General features: G+C 36.1%; 2 protein-coding genes across 2 annotated transcripts in view; one reads left to right on the plus strand and one right to left on the minus strand.

Annotated features, from left to right (window-relative positions):
* LOC129247627 (1-acyl-sn-glycerol-3-phosphate acyltransferase alpha) overlaps positions 1-7,050 on the minus strand; it is a 46,969-nt gene extending 39,919 nt beyond the window's left edge. Inside the window, exon 1 of the mRNA XM_054886825.1 lies at positions 6,473-7,050. The gene's annotated coding sequence lies outside the window, so the exon portion shown is untranslated. The remainder of the gene's footprint in view (positions 1-6,472) is intronic.
* Positions 7,051-13,679: 6,629 nt separating this feature from the next.
* Positions 13,680-17,346, plus strand: LOC129248779 (uncharacterized). Its single transcript, XM_054888395.1, has 9 exons — positions 13,680-13,810; positions 13,871-13,998; positions 14,075-14,140; positions 14,216-14,425; positions 14,490-14,646; positions 15,036-15,208; positions 15,270-15,432; positions 15,482-15,850; positions 17,297-17,346. Exons 1-9 carry the CDS (start codon positions 13,747-13,749, stop codon positions 17,344-17,346), a joined length of 1,380 nt encoding a protein of 459 aa, XP_054744370.1. The 5' UTR covers positions 13,680-13,746.
* The last annotated feature ends 543 nt before the right edge of the window (positions 17,347-17,889 follow it).

Here is a 17,889-nt window from a genome sequence, read left to right on the forward strand (position 1 = left end):
GTATTTCGTGGCTTTCAATATTTTATATTCGTTATTATTATTATCGTTTAAATTTTGAATATGGTCTGCTTCTATTTATTTTTAAAATCTTTCAATTTTGCTTTAAGGGGTAACACCACTGTAGAAATTTCAAAAAATTGATTTTTTTTTTATAAGCTTAAAAACTTCTTTGAACCTTTTAAAATACAGAACAAAAAGTTTTATACGTTACCGAAGTCTATTTCATAAATATTTTAAGCTTTTAACCAAGCGTTAGTCACTGCTACCTAACGACTTCTCCAAATTTCCAAACTTTAAACGCGTTTTTCTCAAAACACGTTTTCTGAAATTGGCACGCAGCATAACTCAAACAATTTTAAATATTTTTAATCAGGTTTTCCACTACGTCTGTATAATAACCTTCTTAAGAGAAGAGCGTAGGGGATTTTCGATAGATTAATTTAAACGATTGTTATAATTATTTAAGTGCCGTTTTTTTAGTCCAAAATAGAGTGTTTTCCTTCAAATGCTTGTTAATTCCACAAAAATAAATATTTTTTAAATCCTCTACGTGTTTCTCTAGCTATTCTTATCTAGATTAAGAAAAAAAAAGTTTCTTTGTTCCAGATTAAAATTTGCACCCTCTGTGCTGCGTGCCGCGGAGTTCCTTCAAGAGAAACCACATTACAAAAATGTCTCCAATGCCGCCATTTTGTAAAATTTTTCGATCAAACTTTGTAGTTTTGTATTTTAGTATATAAGTAATAACTTCCCAAATCAGAGTGATTGTTTTCCCTTCCCTTCTATACAAAAAAATTCTTTAAAAATCGTGTTTATTTTACGGGTGTACAGTGGTGTTACCCCTTAAGTTCGCTTATAGCTTTATTTAATAAAGTTTTATCCCTTGGATTCCTACTAGTTTGCTATTTCTTTCGTAATTGCCTCTTGTGCCGAATCAATGTCCTAACTCCTGCAGATACATGTATATGGGTACGAGGTGTGTTGGTATTGATCATTTTGGGTGTAGCAAGAAAAGCTGCATCATGGATGAGCGAGGTAAAACTTTCAACTGCATTTCGAGTTCTGTTGGACTTTTAATGGAAGTGTTTAGTATCACATTTTGTGTTATAGGTATGTTCTTGAAAAACAGTGCTTTGACTTTTATTGTTGAACACAGCATACTTTCGTTGCTTGGTGTCAGGCCCGTGCGCAGATCCTCAGATTTAGGGGGGGTTTCCAAAAAATGTTACAATAAGCGTTACATTGTGTCATTTCTTAAAGTAATTTTAAACAATGAGATTTTGCATAATTTTTTCTTCTCTGTGCAGATGATGGGAATACAACATGTGTATCTTATATACGTATATTATGATTGGAGCAATACTAGAAAACAATTCAATAAATATTATATATTGATCGAAATTAAATATTTTTCGGAACTGTTAGCAATACAGATTTGAACCTTGACACAGGATGTCTGAGGTTTAACTATATACCTGTTATCTAGAGAGAAGCAAGGGTTGTATTTACACCGAAAGCGGGTAAGAACAACCCGATACTCTCAAAGGACTATAGGCCCATTAGTTTAACCTCATTTATTCTGAAAACGCTTGAGAAAATCCTTGACGCACACATCAGAGAAAATAGGATGTCAGACTTCATGTCTAAGGCACAACACGCATATACTAAAGACAGATCCACAGAGACTGCGTTACACTCACTAGTGTTAGTTATAGAGGAAGCTCTAGAGTACAAGGAATATGCTTTAGGAGTATTTCTAGACATTAGTGGTGCATTCAACAATGTGTCGAGCGAAGCTTAAATACAACGAATACAGAACCCGCCGTTTGTTCATGGATAAAGACCCTGTTAGGTTGTAGAATAATAAGGGCGGAATGGAACGAAGCTAAACTCACTAAAGTAGCATGCGAGGGTACGCCATAGGGTGGTATTCTATCGCCCCTTCTCTGGCTACTCGCTGTTAATGAGTTACTAAAGAAATTTGAAGGTACGGCATCGAAACTAGTAGCATATGCAGATGGCATAGCCATAGTAGTGAGAGACAAATACCTAAACACCGCGAGTGAGTGACATAATAATACACTTGCAGCAGTGCACCAATGGACAACACAGGCAGGCCTAGGGATAAATGCTGATAAAACGGATATGATACTTCAGCGCGACAGGTGAATTTACCGGTAAAACATTCGGACATAGCTCAATAGGTATTAGTTATAGGGTCCAAACGAACTATTTGACTCCTAAATGCAATTGGGTGAAGAAATTCCGAACAACAATAGAAGAGGGATGGAAAAAAGGATTGAAACCTATCCTAAATACTCTTAATATATTTACTGATGGCTCGAAAATGTTAAACGGAGTAGAGGAAGGGAGCTATTGCGCAGAGCTAGGCATCAGGCAGCCAATTAAGCTTCCTGACCACTGTAGTATCTTTCAAGCAGAAGTCTGCTGTGGGTAAGGCTGCGAAAATAGCATTCGCAAAGACATCAAGCAACTCCAAAACAAATATATACGTTGACAGCCAAGCTGCGATAAAAGCAATAAACTCATATGAAATTTCATCTAAAAACGATCTAAGAAGCAGGGAAGCCATAGAGAGATTAGCCGCAGACAGATGGTTGCATATCTATTGGGTACCCGGACATAAGGGCATTGCAGAAAACGAAGTTGTAGATGAGATTGCCAAAACTGCTGTTTACAGACAATTCGAACAAGAAAACGACATACTGACACCTTTAAATACGGCATACAAAGACATCGCTGCGGACATGAAAATACGGATAGATAGGAGGTGGAATAATCTAGCCACTTGCAAAACCGCGAAAATCATGTGTACACAGAGTGCAGATAAATACGTCCGATTCGTACTAGCTCTGCCAAGAAAAGAAAGCAGAACTAGCGTAGGTATGCTGACAGAACACAATTTGCTAGCGGCGCACGCATACAAGATAGGAAATACAAACAACGATAGCTGCAGATTTTGCAATGAACTAGAAGAGAGGGAAACGCTAGACCGCCTTCTATGTTCCTGCCCTGTATTAGCTAGAACCAGATTAAAATGCTTAGAAGCTTTACAATATGAGAAGTTAGAATACCTCTCGGGTGGGTATGGAAATTAAATATAATTATATTTGAATGAGTATTATATTAATTGGAGATGTTTTATTAGTTTAGTTTGTTTATGACAAACTGATTTAAAGTCGTATTGCCTAAACTCTAAAAAGCGAAAGAAGGACAAACGCGTCAACCTCACGGCAGGAACCTGCTACAACAGCAATTGAATTCAGCACTCACCCAGCACGGAAATACAAAACTTCTAAGAGATTGATATAATACATTACAAATTACAAAACAATTAATAAATAGTGTATACATATATATTGTATATAAGCTATGCATATCCTCAACATATTACACTACAATACACATAAATATGTATGTATATTAATAAAATACAGTAAATCATAACGATCTAACCCCAACCTTATTCTTTTTCTTTTATTTGGTATCGGCTACATATTGTCGACAAACTTTATTGTACAAACAGATGCATAAGTAATAGTTTTGCAATATTTATATGCTATATATGTATGTATGTATGCATTTGGATATTTATAAGTCATAAGACTGTAATAAATAAACCAATAAATACATATTGATTTAGAACTTTGAATTTCTTATGGATATTTTTATGTTTTATTAACACAATTTTTAAGACAGAAAACGCTATTTCACCCGTTACTTGTGTAGCTGGAATTGCGTGCACAATATGTGCGTGTTGCCTTAAGTATGGGAAGCGAAATTTATTCTCCCTCCACTATTGCAATATACCTTTGTATGTATCTGCATCCATATCCAGACGCTGGAAAATATTGTAACTCGTATCGAGAACGTAAGCAAATATTTCTCAAGGGTAACAGTTATAAGACAACGTAAAATAAACTTTGCTATATAACTCTTATTAACAACGTAAAAAATAGTGAATCTATTGACCGTTATTGCTTAAGCGTCTTCCGCTAAAGTGCATTCTCGTCTGTAAGGATGCAGCAAGTTGTATTTCTGTTTCATGTCATTTCATTGACAGAAAAGATCCGTTGCATGTCTCCAAGGTCTTATGAAATGGTAAATTTACAAATTGCAAAAACAAAATGCGTGTATATGTGGTTGTTGCTCTAGCGAAGTTACCTTCTATCACGATGCATGGTGAAAAAAATTCGGAAGGTGTAGCCAATATCAGACTGTTCACCGACTCTCAGCGAGTATGAATGAATCAGCTGATTGGCTTACGTAACCGGGATTATGTCAACGTTTTGTTTACGAAAACACTGAGATTGTGTTGGTGATATACAAATAAAAGCAACACAGCCTCCGCCTATGATATTTCATTGCTGCCTGAACAACGACTGGTTGGGCGAGTGTGTGAAATGAGTGGGCAGAATTCTGCTGCTGAGTCTCCGAGTGTATGGCAACAGAAGTGACTCCAACAATTTTGCTTCGGATGGCCAAACCTTGTAATAATCATCTTTGCCTCCTGTGAATTGCGACGTCCGTGAGAGTATTTCTGGCTGCTCGTAACAATTGGATAAACAAGAAAGAGATCGACGTAGTAAAATAAAAATTCGCTGGTGAATAATAGTCAATCAAGAATGATAGAAACAAGATTGCGCGCTTCAGAGAGGGCTCAGTACATTTTTCAACAGTTGTTTAGCTGTACCACTCATGGTTTATGAGCTATGAAGCTCAAATAAACAAATATGTACATACTTAAATGAAGCTCAGGTGCACTCACTCAATTCTCGGTTCCCCAATACTCCTTAAGCTAATCAGTAATTAAGTAACTTTTTTGAGACAAACTTATAACTTTTATGCACTTTTTACACGACTTATAATTTGTCCTGATTGGTTATGGAAAATCAAAAGTACCTAAACTACAACAATACCTTAGAAAATATTAATATGTATTTTACTTATTGTTATACTTTGCAAATAAAATAAGGAGTTAGAAACATAAGAAACTGAGTCAAATTGACATAGCAATCCAATTGTTAAACCAATGGATAATTCTTTGTGCAGCGGGTTTTAATTGAAATTATTATAGGGCCATTCAAAGGTGATACAGATCTTTGACAGAAGTTATTCGTTTTTTGTGTTTGGTGTGGTTTTTGGGCTGGTGAAGTCATCGGACCATACTTATGATAACAAATTTAGATGACATTGACTTGTGCAATATGCGGTTTCATCAAGGCATATTATCCCACGATACAAAGAAGTCAAATGGCCACCGAGATATTGTGATTTGATTTGGAGTGCTTTGTCTGGGGCTACGTGAAAAATATGGCCTAGCCCTGTGTTGGCAGATGAGTCGGGGTGGGCATTTAATAGATGCGGCCGCCGTAGCCGAATGGATTGGTGCGGGATTACCATTCGGAATTCACAGAGAAAACGTTGGTTCGAATCTCGGTGAAACACCAAAATTAAGAAAAACATTTTTCTAATAGCGGTCGTCCCTCGGCAGGCAATGGCAAACCTCCGAGTGTATTTCTGCCATGAAAAAGCTCCTCATAAAAATATCAGCCGTTGGGAGTTGGCTTGAAACTGTAGGTCCTTCCATTTGTGGAACAACATCAAGACACACCACAAATAGGAGGAGGAGCTCGGCCAAACACCCAAAAAGGGTACACGCGCCAATCATATACATATATATATAAATAATTATTGTATATGGACACATTTTGTTGTGTTTTATTTTTAAAGGAAAATCTACAGTCTTATTGAATAACCCTACACATGTAAATGACATAGAGATAAAGTGGCACATTTCTCGGGACCGCCACTCGGTGAATTTGACAGAACTAGCTGAGGGGCTGACGAAATTGTAGAGTTTTGTTTACATTTTTTTGGCTACAAAGACTTTTTTCTTATTATTAGCTTCCTTTTATTTTTTTATATAATCTATAGTAATTTTACATTTTGGTTTACAAAAGCTTATTATTTTGAAACTCCCTTCGTTCTTCTCTCACGCACCTCATCAAAATTACGTCAAAGTTACACTCATTTTTTCACTTCAATCTATGAAAGCTACATCGCTTTACTAATTCCAATATGAACATAGTTAATGAGCGAAATATTCATATTCGTGGCTTAATCACTCGATTATAAATAATTATTTCCTGCATGTTATTTAATTGCACAATTACACCATTCAAAATACCGGGTAGTTCAACTGGTAGGCAAACTTTGGGTTTTATTATATTTTGCATTTTCTTATTTCAAATGTACTCACAAACGAGCAAACAGCGACAAGTTGCCAACAATTCAATCATTTTGTGGGCGCAAAAGTTAAGCTTTAATGTATTAAAGATTTTGATAAAAGTATGTACAATACATATACATATATGTTCGTATATACGCCACAGTATTTGCTTATATATATTAAATTAAACGGTATTATCTGAAATATTACAATACTTACAACTTCGATTATGTGGAAAGAAGTTTAGAATTTTCTGCTATCGTTCACACTTTTATGCTATTTTTCTTCCTTTCCTTATTTGAGTTTCTAGTCTACAAGTTTGTTATAAATTGTTCGTAGGCAACCAACGGGTGTGTACCAGTTTGGGTGGCAACGAAGTTTAATTCATCATAAATTTCTTGTAGGATGTGTTGAAATCTGTGATATATTCTTTTTATATTTTATTCCCCTAATATTAATGAAATATGTGATAAAGCAAGCGCTCTTGTCCTTTGTTGAGGAATAACTAGAAAATAATCACTAATCACACAAGAAGTATGGCACTGATAATGCCGAGGGTGGTTTTTATAAACATCCACCTTCTTTCATTTTAAGTTTACAATAGTAAAAAAAATTGAAGGGTAGTTTTGCTTCGTTGTACTATTGACGCTTCCTACTCTTTCTCTTAATTAACTAGTTTGATTCATAGAAATATATGTTAAGTACGAGTACATATTAAGGAACTGTAATATCACACGACTTCACTGAACTCTCGTTGCGTGTGTAATCACACACTGTCCGTTGAGTACATACGTTAGCGGTAGCCGAAATACTAAATAATAATAAGAACATCGTGGGCAGTGAAGCTGCATTCTAGGCCCGTTTCTCTACCGAAACTTGCGAACAAATTTCACCACACTACACTAAAACCAATTGGTTCTAATTTGATTGTTCCGCGTTTTTTAGCAAAATGAATACCACTTGCGAATTTTAGTACAATCGCGTAGCTTCTCTGTTTTCCGTATCAGCTGACACAACCTAGATTACCAGCCGAGACGTATCTAAGTATACAGATAGTATTTTTAAAACAGTTGATTTCTTGTTCCTCTAATCGCTTTAAATTAAAAATGTTAGTAAAATTCGAAAGAGTAAACAAAATTGAGCGTAAAACAGCGCCCGTAAATTGAGGTTCAACCGCTGGACAAGGCGCACCATGCCACATTCGGTGATTTTGACTGCGAGGGTATCAATTGTCATTCAGTTTTTGGAAAGAGGATAAAAAATTTCGATTTGCTTCCACCCAACCACAACCTATCATCTCATTGGACAAGAAGTAGCACCGGAGACTCAATCGAGCAAACCTTTATCAATATTCAGGTGACGAAGAAACGTATACTAGATCAGCAACAACAGATGGATAAATGCGCTCTGCAACATTACCAAGACGTTGTTAATAAACCACAAAATCCTCAAGCACGTATCAAATATCACCAGACTCTAATTGCAGGAAGCAGTGTGAATGTTGAAGTTCAGTGGTAATTCATGCAAACAATTACAATACTATTGAACTATTAATGTACGCTTGAAATAACGACAGCTTTTTGTCTTTGCATTAATTTGTAATAAGTATTTTAATTCCATTAATTTATAATAATATTTTTATTATTTAAGTGAATCACATGATCACGACTGTATTGTTAACTATTTGAACTGATGTTGAATAAAACCACATAACTGCATAATATTGAAAACATAATTATGAATTATAATTACAATATGCAGGCATAAGTAAGTATACTTTAGCTGTCATTGAATTGCCCCATCTCTGCCCATTACGTTTGAACTCTGCTTCCTTGACGAAAGGTTTGCGAAAGAAACAACAAAAGCCCTCTTCTATTCGCCACTTCTCTGCTCTCTATATTTATTCTCGATTAATTTGATGAAAAATTTGCGTGCAAAAGCAACAACAAAGTTATCGAGCAAGATTCGCCGCTAGCGAATGTGGTTATACCTCATAAAACTGGTATAACTTACTATTTTTCAAGCACATGCAATTTTAGGCAGCTCTATTCCAGCGCAGCCAAGATTTGTTTATTTATACCAGTTGTTTCAACTTTTCTCCACTTGCTAACGCTTGGCGAAAATAAGAGGCCTTATATTTCTTAAAACTAGATTAATTAACTATGTATATTCAATGCAGTCAACTCTCTTATCTGACGTTAGGCAAGTTTCATTACCAATACTCATTATGTGCTTCGAAATAAATCTAATTTTTGGCAGCTCTTTTCCAGTGTTGCCAATATATATTTATTTGTGCCAGTTGCTTCATCTTGAAAATTAGACGACTTTTTTAAGGAAGTGGCCACCTGTTGAAAAGTAAAATAGAATAACAAATTTAAAAAATCAATAATTCAGTAATATATTGTGCTTTTATCTCACTGCTAAAATTTACTTTATTAACGATAAGCTCGTTATTTCGTTTTGGCTTTAAGGGGACCCGGTGATCTAGAAATTTCGGAACATCGATTTTTTGTTTTTTCGATATTTCGAAAGTATAGTATCTTAAGAATATACTGTGAAATTTTCATGCGGATATTCTCAATATTATAGCTTCTACAGCCCATTAACTCGGTAGAGAGCGGTCGGCGCGCTCCTGTACCCCGACTTTTTTCGGCCTAGTGTTGTCAAAAAAACTATTCAACCGAATCGTCTGAAATTCTAATATGTAATATTTCAATTATTTCGTATTTTTTGTATTAAAAAACTGAAAAAAACCGATTTTCAGAGTGTCAAATTCAAAATCGTGCAATTTTGTCAATTTTTTTTTTATTTTAGTACGGGACAGTCATACTGATTAATAATTTTTTTTGGTTTTTGTTTTTCAGATAAAAAGAAGAGCCAAATTATTTTATATTTATTGTAAAGAAAAATTCCTGGTATTTTTTCGAGCTCTAGACCAGCGGGGACCCCTTAATTGGACATAGTTCTGTGCCTTTCTAAATTTTCTTTCTGTTTTATGCCATGAGCCCGGTTTTGAATATATTTAAACACGCCGAGAGAACGAAAATCCAATTTTTTAGAGGGAAATAAACTTCCACTCAAGCGGAGCTGAGAAGGACTGTGCAAGTGTCCACATGAATTTTATTGAAAAAGTAGCAAGTTATAACTTTTTTGACCTGAATATTAAGATATTGGAATCAAGCAGTTATAATACAATAATAGCATTTTTTTATATAAATAAATTTCTTACAAAATACGTTATTCGTAAAATGCTATATATTGCATATATTCATGTAAAGATAAATTCAATAATATTTTTAAATGGTGTTGCCACTAATTTTAGAGAAAAAATTTTAATAAAATCAAAAATAATAAAAGATCAGAATAAAATGTTATGCGCTCAAAAGAATGAAAAAAGATTTAACTAAAATGATTTGTGTGTGGCGTTGCCACTTAAGAAAAGGATAAATTACATTACAAATAAATTAAGTATAAGAATGTCTGATAACTGCAAATTATAATTGGGATCGTTATAATGAAAATTATTATTTGAATGACTTTGGCAATTATTTCTTGATTCAAAAAGTATTGCCTATCTTATAATATTATATAAAGTATATTCATTTATTGTTCGTATTCACAATTAATTGGACAACAATATTAGTAAACTGTATATACAGTCGAATTTTGATATAGCATAAAAGTTTGATGACCCCCAGTACACTAAACTACATTTAAATATTAGAATTCCCATAACACTTTTTAAAATCTCTTAGGTTGTGTAATGCCATTCTGTAAGTTAAAAAGATTTTCAGTGTGGCAAGAAGGCACAAATGCCATTGCTCTCCATAAACCTCAGGAAAACAGACTGGCAGAAGTTTAGGGGGGCGTTGCGGGGCTTTGACGTGACTCCACCAAGACTTCGGAAAGAACAGGAGATTGAGGTGGCAGTTGAGAAACTCAGTGCTGCCTTACTTGAGTGTTTTGAGCCAGCCTGTCCAATTCGACCTCTCCTTGATCGGACTTCCGTTCCGTGGTGGAATCGAGAGCTCCAGATGTTGAGGCGTGAGTCGAGAAAACTTCTAAACCAGGCACTCAAGACTAATCTTGCCGAGGACTTGGAGCGATACCGTCATATTCAGAGGAACTACAAGAAGCTAATTCGTGAGTTGAAAAGGGCTTCTTTTAGGAGATTCTGTGGCGGTATTGAGTCTCTGAGAGACACGGCGAAATTGGTTATGATCCTGAAAAGGAATCTAACCGCAAAGCTGGGGTAACTTAGGAAATCTGACGGAGAAGAAAAAGGAGACATTCAGCTTGCTAATGGACTCTCACTTTCCAGGAAGTCAGATGAGCATTGGCCGGCAACAGCCCTTAACGAAAGAGGCTGTTGTCAGAGTTGCTACACCTTCTCGGCGAGACTGGTACGTTGCCAGATCTGTGGTGAATGAAACCGCCATTCGATTTTCCACCGAATCTTTTGGCGGCTACAAGTCTCCCGAGCCAGATGGCATTTATTCCGCTGAAGAAAGGCATAGAGTCAGTGATTGCAGCCCTGAAGGCATTCTTCACTGCATGCCTGGCACTGGCTTATATACCACGCTCAGGCTGCCCCGAAGGTGATGTGCTGTCTCCTATGCCCTGGTGCATAGTGATCGATCCTCTACTCACTACCTTAAATGATGCTGTAGTCTACACACAAGAATATGCGGACGACGTTGCCTGTCTGATAACGGGCCTTTCGCTTATGAACATCTGTAGAAAAGTGCAGAAAACTCTGGATATGATTGACACTTGGTGCTGTGCGAATGGGCTACCGGCAAACCCCACCAAAACTGGTATTGTCCTCTTTACCAGAGGAGGAGCTCGATGGACTCGTTCTGCCTAAGCTAAAAGGAGTCACAATCCAGCTATCCAAAGAAATCAAATATTTTGGAGTAATCCTCGATAGTAAACTTCTTTGGAAGTCACACGTTGAAACAAAGACATCCAAATCACTGACAGCTTTCTGGCAGTGCAAAGGTGTCTTTGGGAAAACGTGTGGTCTTTCTCCTAGCAAGGTCCTATGTATCTACACGGCTATGATAGGACCTATTATCACCTATGCATCAGTGGTCTGGATAAGTAGACTCTCTCTCGTGGGAGTCAGGAGGACCTTGTCGAAAATAGAGACTACAACGCACTGTGGCCATCTGTTGCACCGGAGCTTTTCTGACTACTTCAGGCCCGGCATTAGATGTTCTGATTGGTTTACCACCACTTGATGCTTTCATATAAGGAGAGGCCTTGAAGGCCATCTGCAGGCCGAAACACAATGGGAACTGGTACGGCCCCTGTCCGGAATTGGAAAACAGAGAATGCATGGACTTCGATCCAAGGATTCTCTCCATGCCCCTTGACTCCACGCCATCACGAGTCGTACTTGAAAAGAGATACAGTGTTGTGCTGCCAGGGGCTCAATTGTGGCCACACTCCGAAAATGAGCCCGGCAAACACTGTTTTCGCATTTTCATGCATGGTTCCAGGAACGAGCACGGCTCCGGCTTTGGACAAAACTGCACTTTGCTCTTGAAATGCATGCATCTGTGTTTCAGGCAGAGGTGTATGCAGTTCAAGAAGTGATGTACTTTGTTATGAAAAACTGATGGAGCGGCAGATCTATATGTGTCTGCAGCGACAGCCAAGCTGCGCTCATGGCCTTAGACAATCCCCCAACTACATAAGGGGTAGTAGAGTCCTGTAAATCCAGGCTGAACTATGTCGGCAGACATAATAGCCTGATGCTAACATGGGTCCCAGGACACGTGGGTATCGTGGGTAACGAGACCTCAGCCTTATTAGCTAAGATAGGCTCTGAGGCCAACTTCTTTGGGAGTGACTACAACCCACAAGCGAGCTTGGCATGCTGAGAGAGGCTGCAGATGGACTAAACTGATGTTACCTGTGATGTCCAATTGACTGTCGCTAACTCTTCTGTCATTAAGCAGAAGGGAGTGCAGACGGCTGGTTGGACTGATTACGGGTCACTTTCTGTGGGCGAAGCACATGGAAAGGTTGGGCATCTCAAACAGTGAAATTTGTCCAGCTTGTTAAGAGGAGGATGAGACGGCGGACCACTTCCTGTGCGTCTGCTCCGCCTTCGCTCGAATCAGGTTTGAGGTCTTTGGCACTGATGTGTTAAGAAGCGAGATCTACTCAGATTTCTTCGGAGATCGGGTAGATTTAAAAAAAATTCAAAGGGAATCCAAGTGTCGTACAATGGACTTAATTAATGTCTGAGTGCTGCACTTGCTAGGTGTCCCGACAGAAAAAAAAAGTTAAAAAGCTGTGAAAGAATTTTATCCAAACAACTATTGGCGTCCCCCGTAGCCGAATGGTTGGCGCGTGACTACCGTTCGGGAATGCATTCAAAACTTCGTGCATGAAACAGCAAAATGATAGAACAAGTTTGTTCTAATAGCTGTCGCCCCTCGATAGGCAATGGTAAACCTCCGAGTGTACATATTTCTGCCAAGAAAAAGCTCCTCAAAAAAAACTATTTCGGAATCGGTTTAAACTGTATGCTCCATCATTTGTGGGACAACATTAAGACGCACACCACAAATAGGAGGAGAAGCTTCTCCGGCTCCGAACGGTAGACATTTCCTATGAGAATATTTTTCATGGCAGAAGTACACTTGGAGATTTGCCATTGCTTATCGAGAGACGATCGCTATTAGAAAAACTTTTTCTTCATTTTGGTGTTTCACGGAGATTTGAACCTACGTACTCCGAATGGTGGTCACGCACCAATCCATTCGCTTACGGCGGTGAGCTATGGTATGTTATACAGTGAGCAAAAAAAATGTTTTTTTTTACAAATCGATCTTGCCTAATGTTCATCGCTGTAGGTAAGTATGTGTTTGCAATGCTCCTTTACAAATTCCGTAAGAATTTTACGTTTTCGGTGGCCCTCAGTTAAATTGTTTGCTTAAAATTTCTGTAAAACCCTTAAACCCTCTAACCGCCTATTTTTGATTAACTTTCATTATACATATTTGGACCTTTTCTCGTGCCTATTTAATTAGAAGGTACAAAAGTACATTCTAGTTAAATTATTTTCCAGAAGTCTTAAGACAAAAATTATATTTAAAGTTTTTTGTAGAATAAATAATGCTTTTCATAAATTATTCCCGCTTTCGCCCAAATTTTTAAAAATTTACACGTTCCGTAAAAAAATTCAGAACCTCTGGATTAGTACTGCACTCAGAAAAAATTCCCTCCCTAAAATAAAGAAAACCATTCTTTATTTTGAACTCTTCCAAATTCATTACATTTTATCGCTTTTGAGTATTTTTTCTTTTAAATGACTATAAATGTGTTTGAAACATAAACCCGTAGTCCTCATTTTGATGTTACATTCTTCTTTGTTATTTTTTACTTTACTTACAATTATCTTATCGAATGCTCATTGCTTTTACGAACATACGTAGTTGATTGTTTTTTTTCTTCGTGATTATATATTTTGTCGTGCAATGGATGAATTAATAGAAATTTTAATTGAGTTGGAAGGCGAACCGTTTTTGAACGTGTTTATTGGTAAGTTTATGGATATTTTGTTTTGCTCATTTTAGTTATTGCTAATCATTTCAATTATAGAAAGCGGTCTAACTAAGGAATCATTGAAGCTCCTAAAGCCAAGCCATTTGGATACATTGATCGACACATCGCAGTTTGGACCAAGGGTAATTTTTGAGCATAATCTGCTCAATTGGCAAGCGCAACAGGTATTTTGTTATTTTGTGCATATACACACATACAGAATGCATGCAAAAATTCATAATCTTCGTTTTACTTCACTAGGGAATAAAAACACAAGCCATTCACACTGAGGCATGCGCTTTATTGGCAAATGAATATCGTGGCGAGGTAAATGTTTTTTTTTATTACTTTTAATTTAGTTATTTATTTATTTTAAATATACATTTCTGTACTTCATATAAGGAATCTTTTGAAGCAATACTCAGTAAGTCGGTGGGTGGATCACAAATCCTGAAATACTATGCGCAAAAAAAGTGTCTCACTCCAAAGTATAGGAAATTTCTAGCTGCAACAGTTGCAAATTATTTTATTTCTGCTGAAGTACATCCAAACCCTAAAACATTTGAAGCTTTCGCCAATAAAATTGTGGATTTATTTACGAGTGAATCTAAAGTCTGATCACAACCTAAAATTTTTATTAAAAAAAAGTTTTCTAACCTCGATTTCATTTACACAGGATATATATTACATTCATAAGAAAGGAAAAAAGCCAGGTGGATCTCTGTATGCTAAGTACCACAGTGTATTATTGAAACTTAGACGGGATGGTCTTATTTCCAAAAGAGATGTAGAACCAACAACAAAAGGAACGGAGATTAATTCTTGCGTAACAGGTATATATGTACATAGGTACATACATATATCATCGTTGCGAAAGCAATACCGCGTATATCCAATATACAAAACTACATAAGTGGTGAAGGAAGAGAAAACTGATTTTTTACAAAAGTATAGCTCAATTTTTTCACTGAACTTATAATTTATTAATATTATGACAGAGATCAATATACAAATAGTAATTCTGCAAATGAGTGTACGTGAAACTTCAGTTTCTTTGGTCAATTCGTTTTGGTTTTATGCAGTTTTGCAATCGCAACGACGTTATGGTTTTCTTAACTCATGAGTATATTTTGGTTTAATTTAAATTTTAAATGAGAGATTATTAAATATTATAATCTGCATTTAATGTAACCTTCATTTAATAAAAAAAAAATACATTTAGATTGCATTCAAGAAAAATCATGGTTAAAGTATAACGTTGAACCATTCGATGAAGTTCAACTAAAATGGGAAGCGACTTTTGCTGTGCGACGACAAATGCTACAAAAAGATGCCAATTTAAATACAATTTTAGAAGTATGGCCTCAGTATAAGCAGAGTTTTGGACATTTAATGGTATAATTCGTGAGTTTTATTTACATAAAAAATAATTTATTGTTCTTCATTCCTATCTTAGATAGAACTGGATTTTAAGAAGCTGTACCCCGAAAAGCAAAATTTGTTATTTGATAAATGGGAGAGCTTCTGCCAAGCGATTCCACCTTTGCTAGAAATTTACATTAAAGATTCAAACAGCTTAACTACTTGGAGGCAGTTTAAAGAAGGAAGCATCAATGCTGGTATTTAATATGTCTTAAGCCCTCATTTTTTTTAACAATCTAATTTCAGATGCAAAAGACTTAGTCATTTTTTATCTTCTACACTCTGTCTTAATTCCAACTGGCCGAACATATAGAACATGCAAACAGACAAAAAAAAAACACTTCATCATGTACACTATTGCAGATTCAAGAAATAGTTTCTTACTGTGGGCACCGACAAGTAGTGAACTTCAGTCAAAATTGAAATTAATGGTAGATGCAAATTATATGGATAAAAGTACGATTCAGCCAATTATATGTCCCATTGGATTGGATTATTGCAAGGAATATTATGTGTATTTCGCCGATATATTTTATAAGTTCGATAACCTAATCAAGTGTATTGATGTGTGTTTTAAAACATTCCATGTACTTAACCTTGAGTATCCGCCCGAATGTAGGTCCATTTGGCTTTTTGTCCAGCAGTATTTCTATAACATTTCCTTGAAATCTCGCAAGAAAAATGGGTCTATTTGTGCAATTTTAAATGATTTGGAAAAACAAAATAAGACTTAAAATAAGAAATAATTGGAATGGATGTACACGATGTTCTCAATGCTTACAAATGCGAAAATAAAAAACTAAAACCAAATTTTTTGCATTTTTATTCAATATTTAAAACATTTCATAATCTGAAAATTCAGGTAGATTTTTAAAATTGAGAAAAAAGCTATTTTTCTTTTAGTAAATTTTTACTAGAAACAAAATAACAGTTTCCCTAATTCCAGCAAATTTTACTCTGAAATGAGTAATATTTTTATTTTCTTTTAGCAAAATATTATCTATTTCAAACATAAAATTTATTACAAACATAAAAACAAATTCCTTAAATCGGGAAAGTTTTTCTCGAAAGCATGTAAACATTTTTGCTTCATTTTGAGAAAATATCAGATACTGAAAAGAGGATGCCTTTTCATAGGCGCCAAATCATTCCCATATTTCTTCATTTCAATAGTCGTTTTAACTTGAACCGAAGAAGTTTTTTTTTGAGTGTGACTGCGGCAAAAATGACCGCAGAGATGTTCTATTTCGTAATTACTAGCGTTCTGTTTTGCAAAATTGTTGGACTGTGTTATTATGTCAAAAATCTATTGCAGAAACTAAGCTTTAAAATTGTTTAAATCTGCAGTAGACAATGCGATGCAGGCGATGAAACAATGAGCTGTTTGAGCTTTATGGACTGGACATAATGCAATAAATAAAGATCTAGCGGCTCCGCTGGCTAGATCGTGTCGTCCGAATGGATACAAACTCTTCAGCTCTGAAAGTATTCATTGCGGTACTTGCTGGTGGTAGCAGAGGAAAAAGGTAGGTCTCCTTTGCGTTGGAAATATTAGGTGGAATTAGGCGCCGGTTAGCACGAGAAAGAAACGATTGGCACGCTTTGTTAAACTCGGCCAAAATCGCGGAAGCGGTTATCGCCCCAATTAAGAAAAAGAGACATATGTACATATATGTACCGGGAGTTTTCTTATCTGCTTGAGAAGTATCGCCCAAATGGCGCTGATTAGCACAAAAAAAAAAACAACTGGTGCGCTTTGTTAAACTCGTCCAAATCAATTTAAGAAACCAAATGTAAACAAAACTAACATATCGTACGTTATACTCGTGTACCGTAGCAAACGACCATACACTATTTTCAGTGACTCAAATCTGTTCACTGACTAAATATTCACCCTAGAACGACTAAAACCAGAGAACGTAAAACCAACGTGTTTTTATGTTCCACATTTTTTTACGCTCATTGACTAAATATTAACCATAAAACGACTATAATCAGAGAACGTAAAAAATTCCTTTTACAACCAATTGGTTTTTAATATGATACATTTGTTTCGTGCAGTTGTACCAGAGAATGTTAATGGTTGCACCTTATCTGTCTTAGACCAGTGAATCTTAGATTTTCTCTCGTAAAGCTAAACGTTTCTGGATTTAGCTTTTTTAATAGCAATTTTGTCCCTGACGTTAGCTAAAGGCAGATAACGTTAATTTTGCAAAGACAGTATGAATGCATTCACTATTTTTTACTACCACATTAAAAATTCTCTCATTGTCTTCGTTACTGCCTATGATTTTTCGAAGGCGGTAAATTTGGCAATTCGCGAAAGAATGGAAGTCAGAGAACGCAATTTGTACGAAACGACTCTTACGGCGGTTGTTTAAAAGTGAATTGTCCTTATAACAGTCTAGACGCCTATGCTACGCAAACTGTTTTCCTCCCTTTTGACAGCTTGTGCGTATTTTCAATTATTTTCAGAGTGTCATGTCTTGTGTAAATCCAAGATTAGGCATACTTTTTTAGCGTCTGTATTTCGTGGCATTTCGCAAACTTACTGAACTATGGCATGGATGTCAGTGTGGATTGCTTGCGTCGATTCACAATCCATGGTGAAAAAGTCTTAGCATCCAACGGAGAATAGCTTCCAATTCATATTT

Source organism: Anastrepha obliqua, chromosome 5 (genome assembly GCF_027943255.1).
Source record: "Anastrepha obliqua isolate idAnaObli1 chromosome 5, idAnaObli1_1.0, whole genome shotgun sequence".
Lineage (NCBI taxonomy): Eukaryota > Metazoa > Arthropoda > Insecta > Diptera > Tephritidae > Anastrepha > Anastrepha obliqua.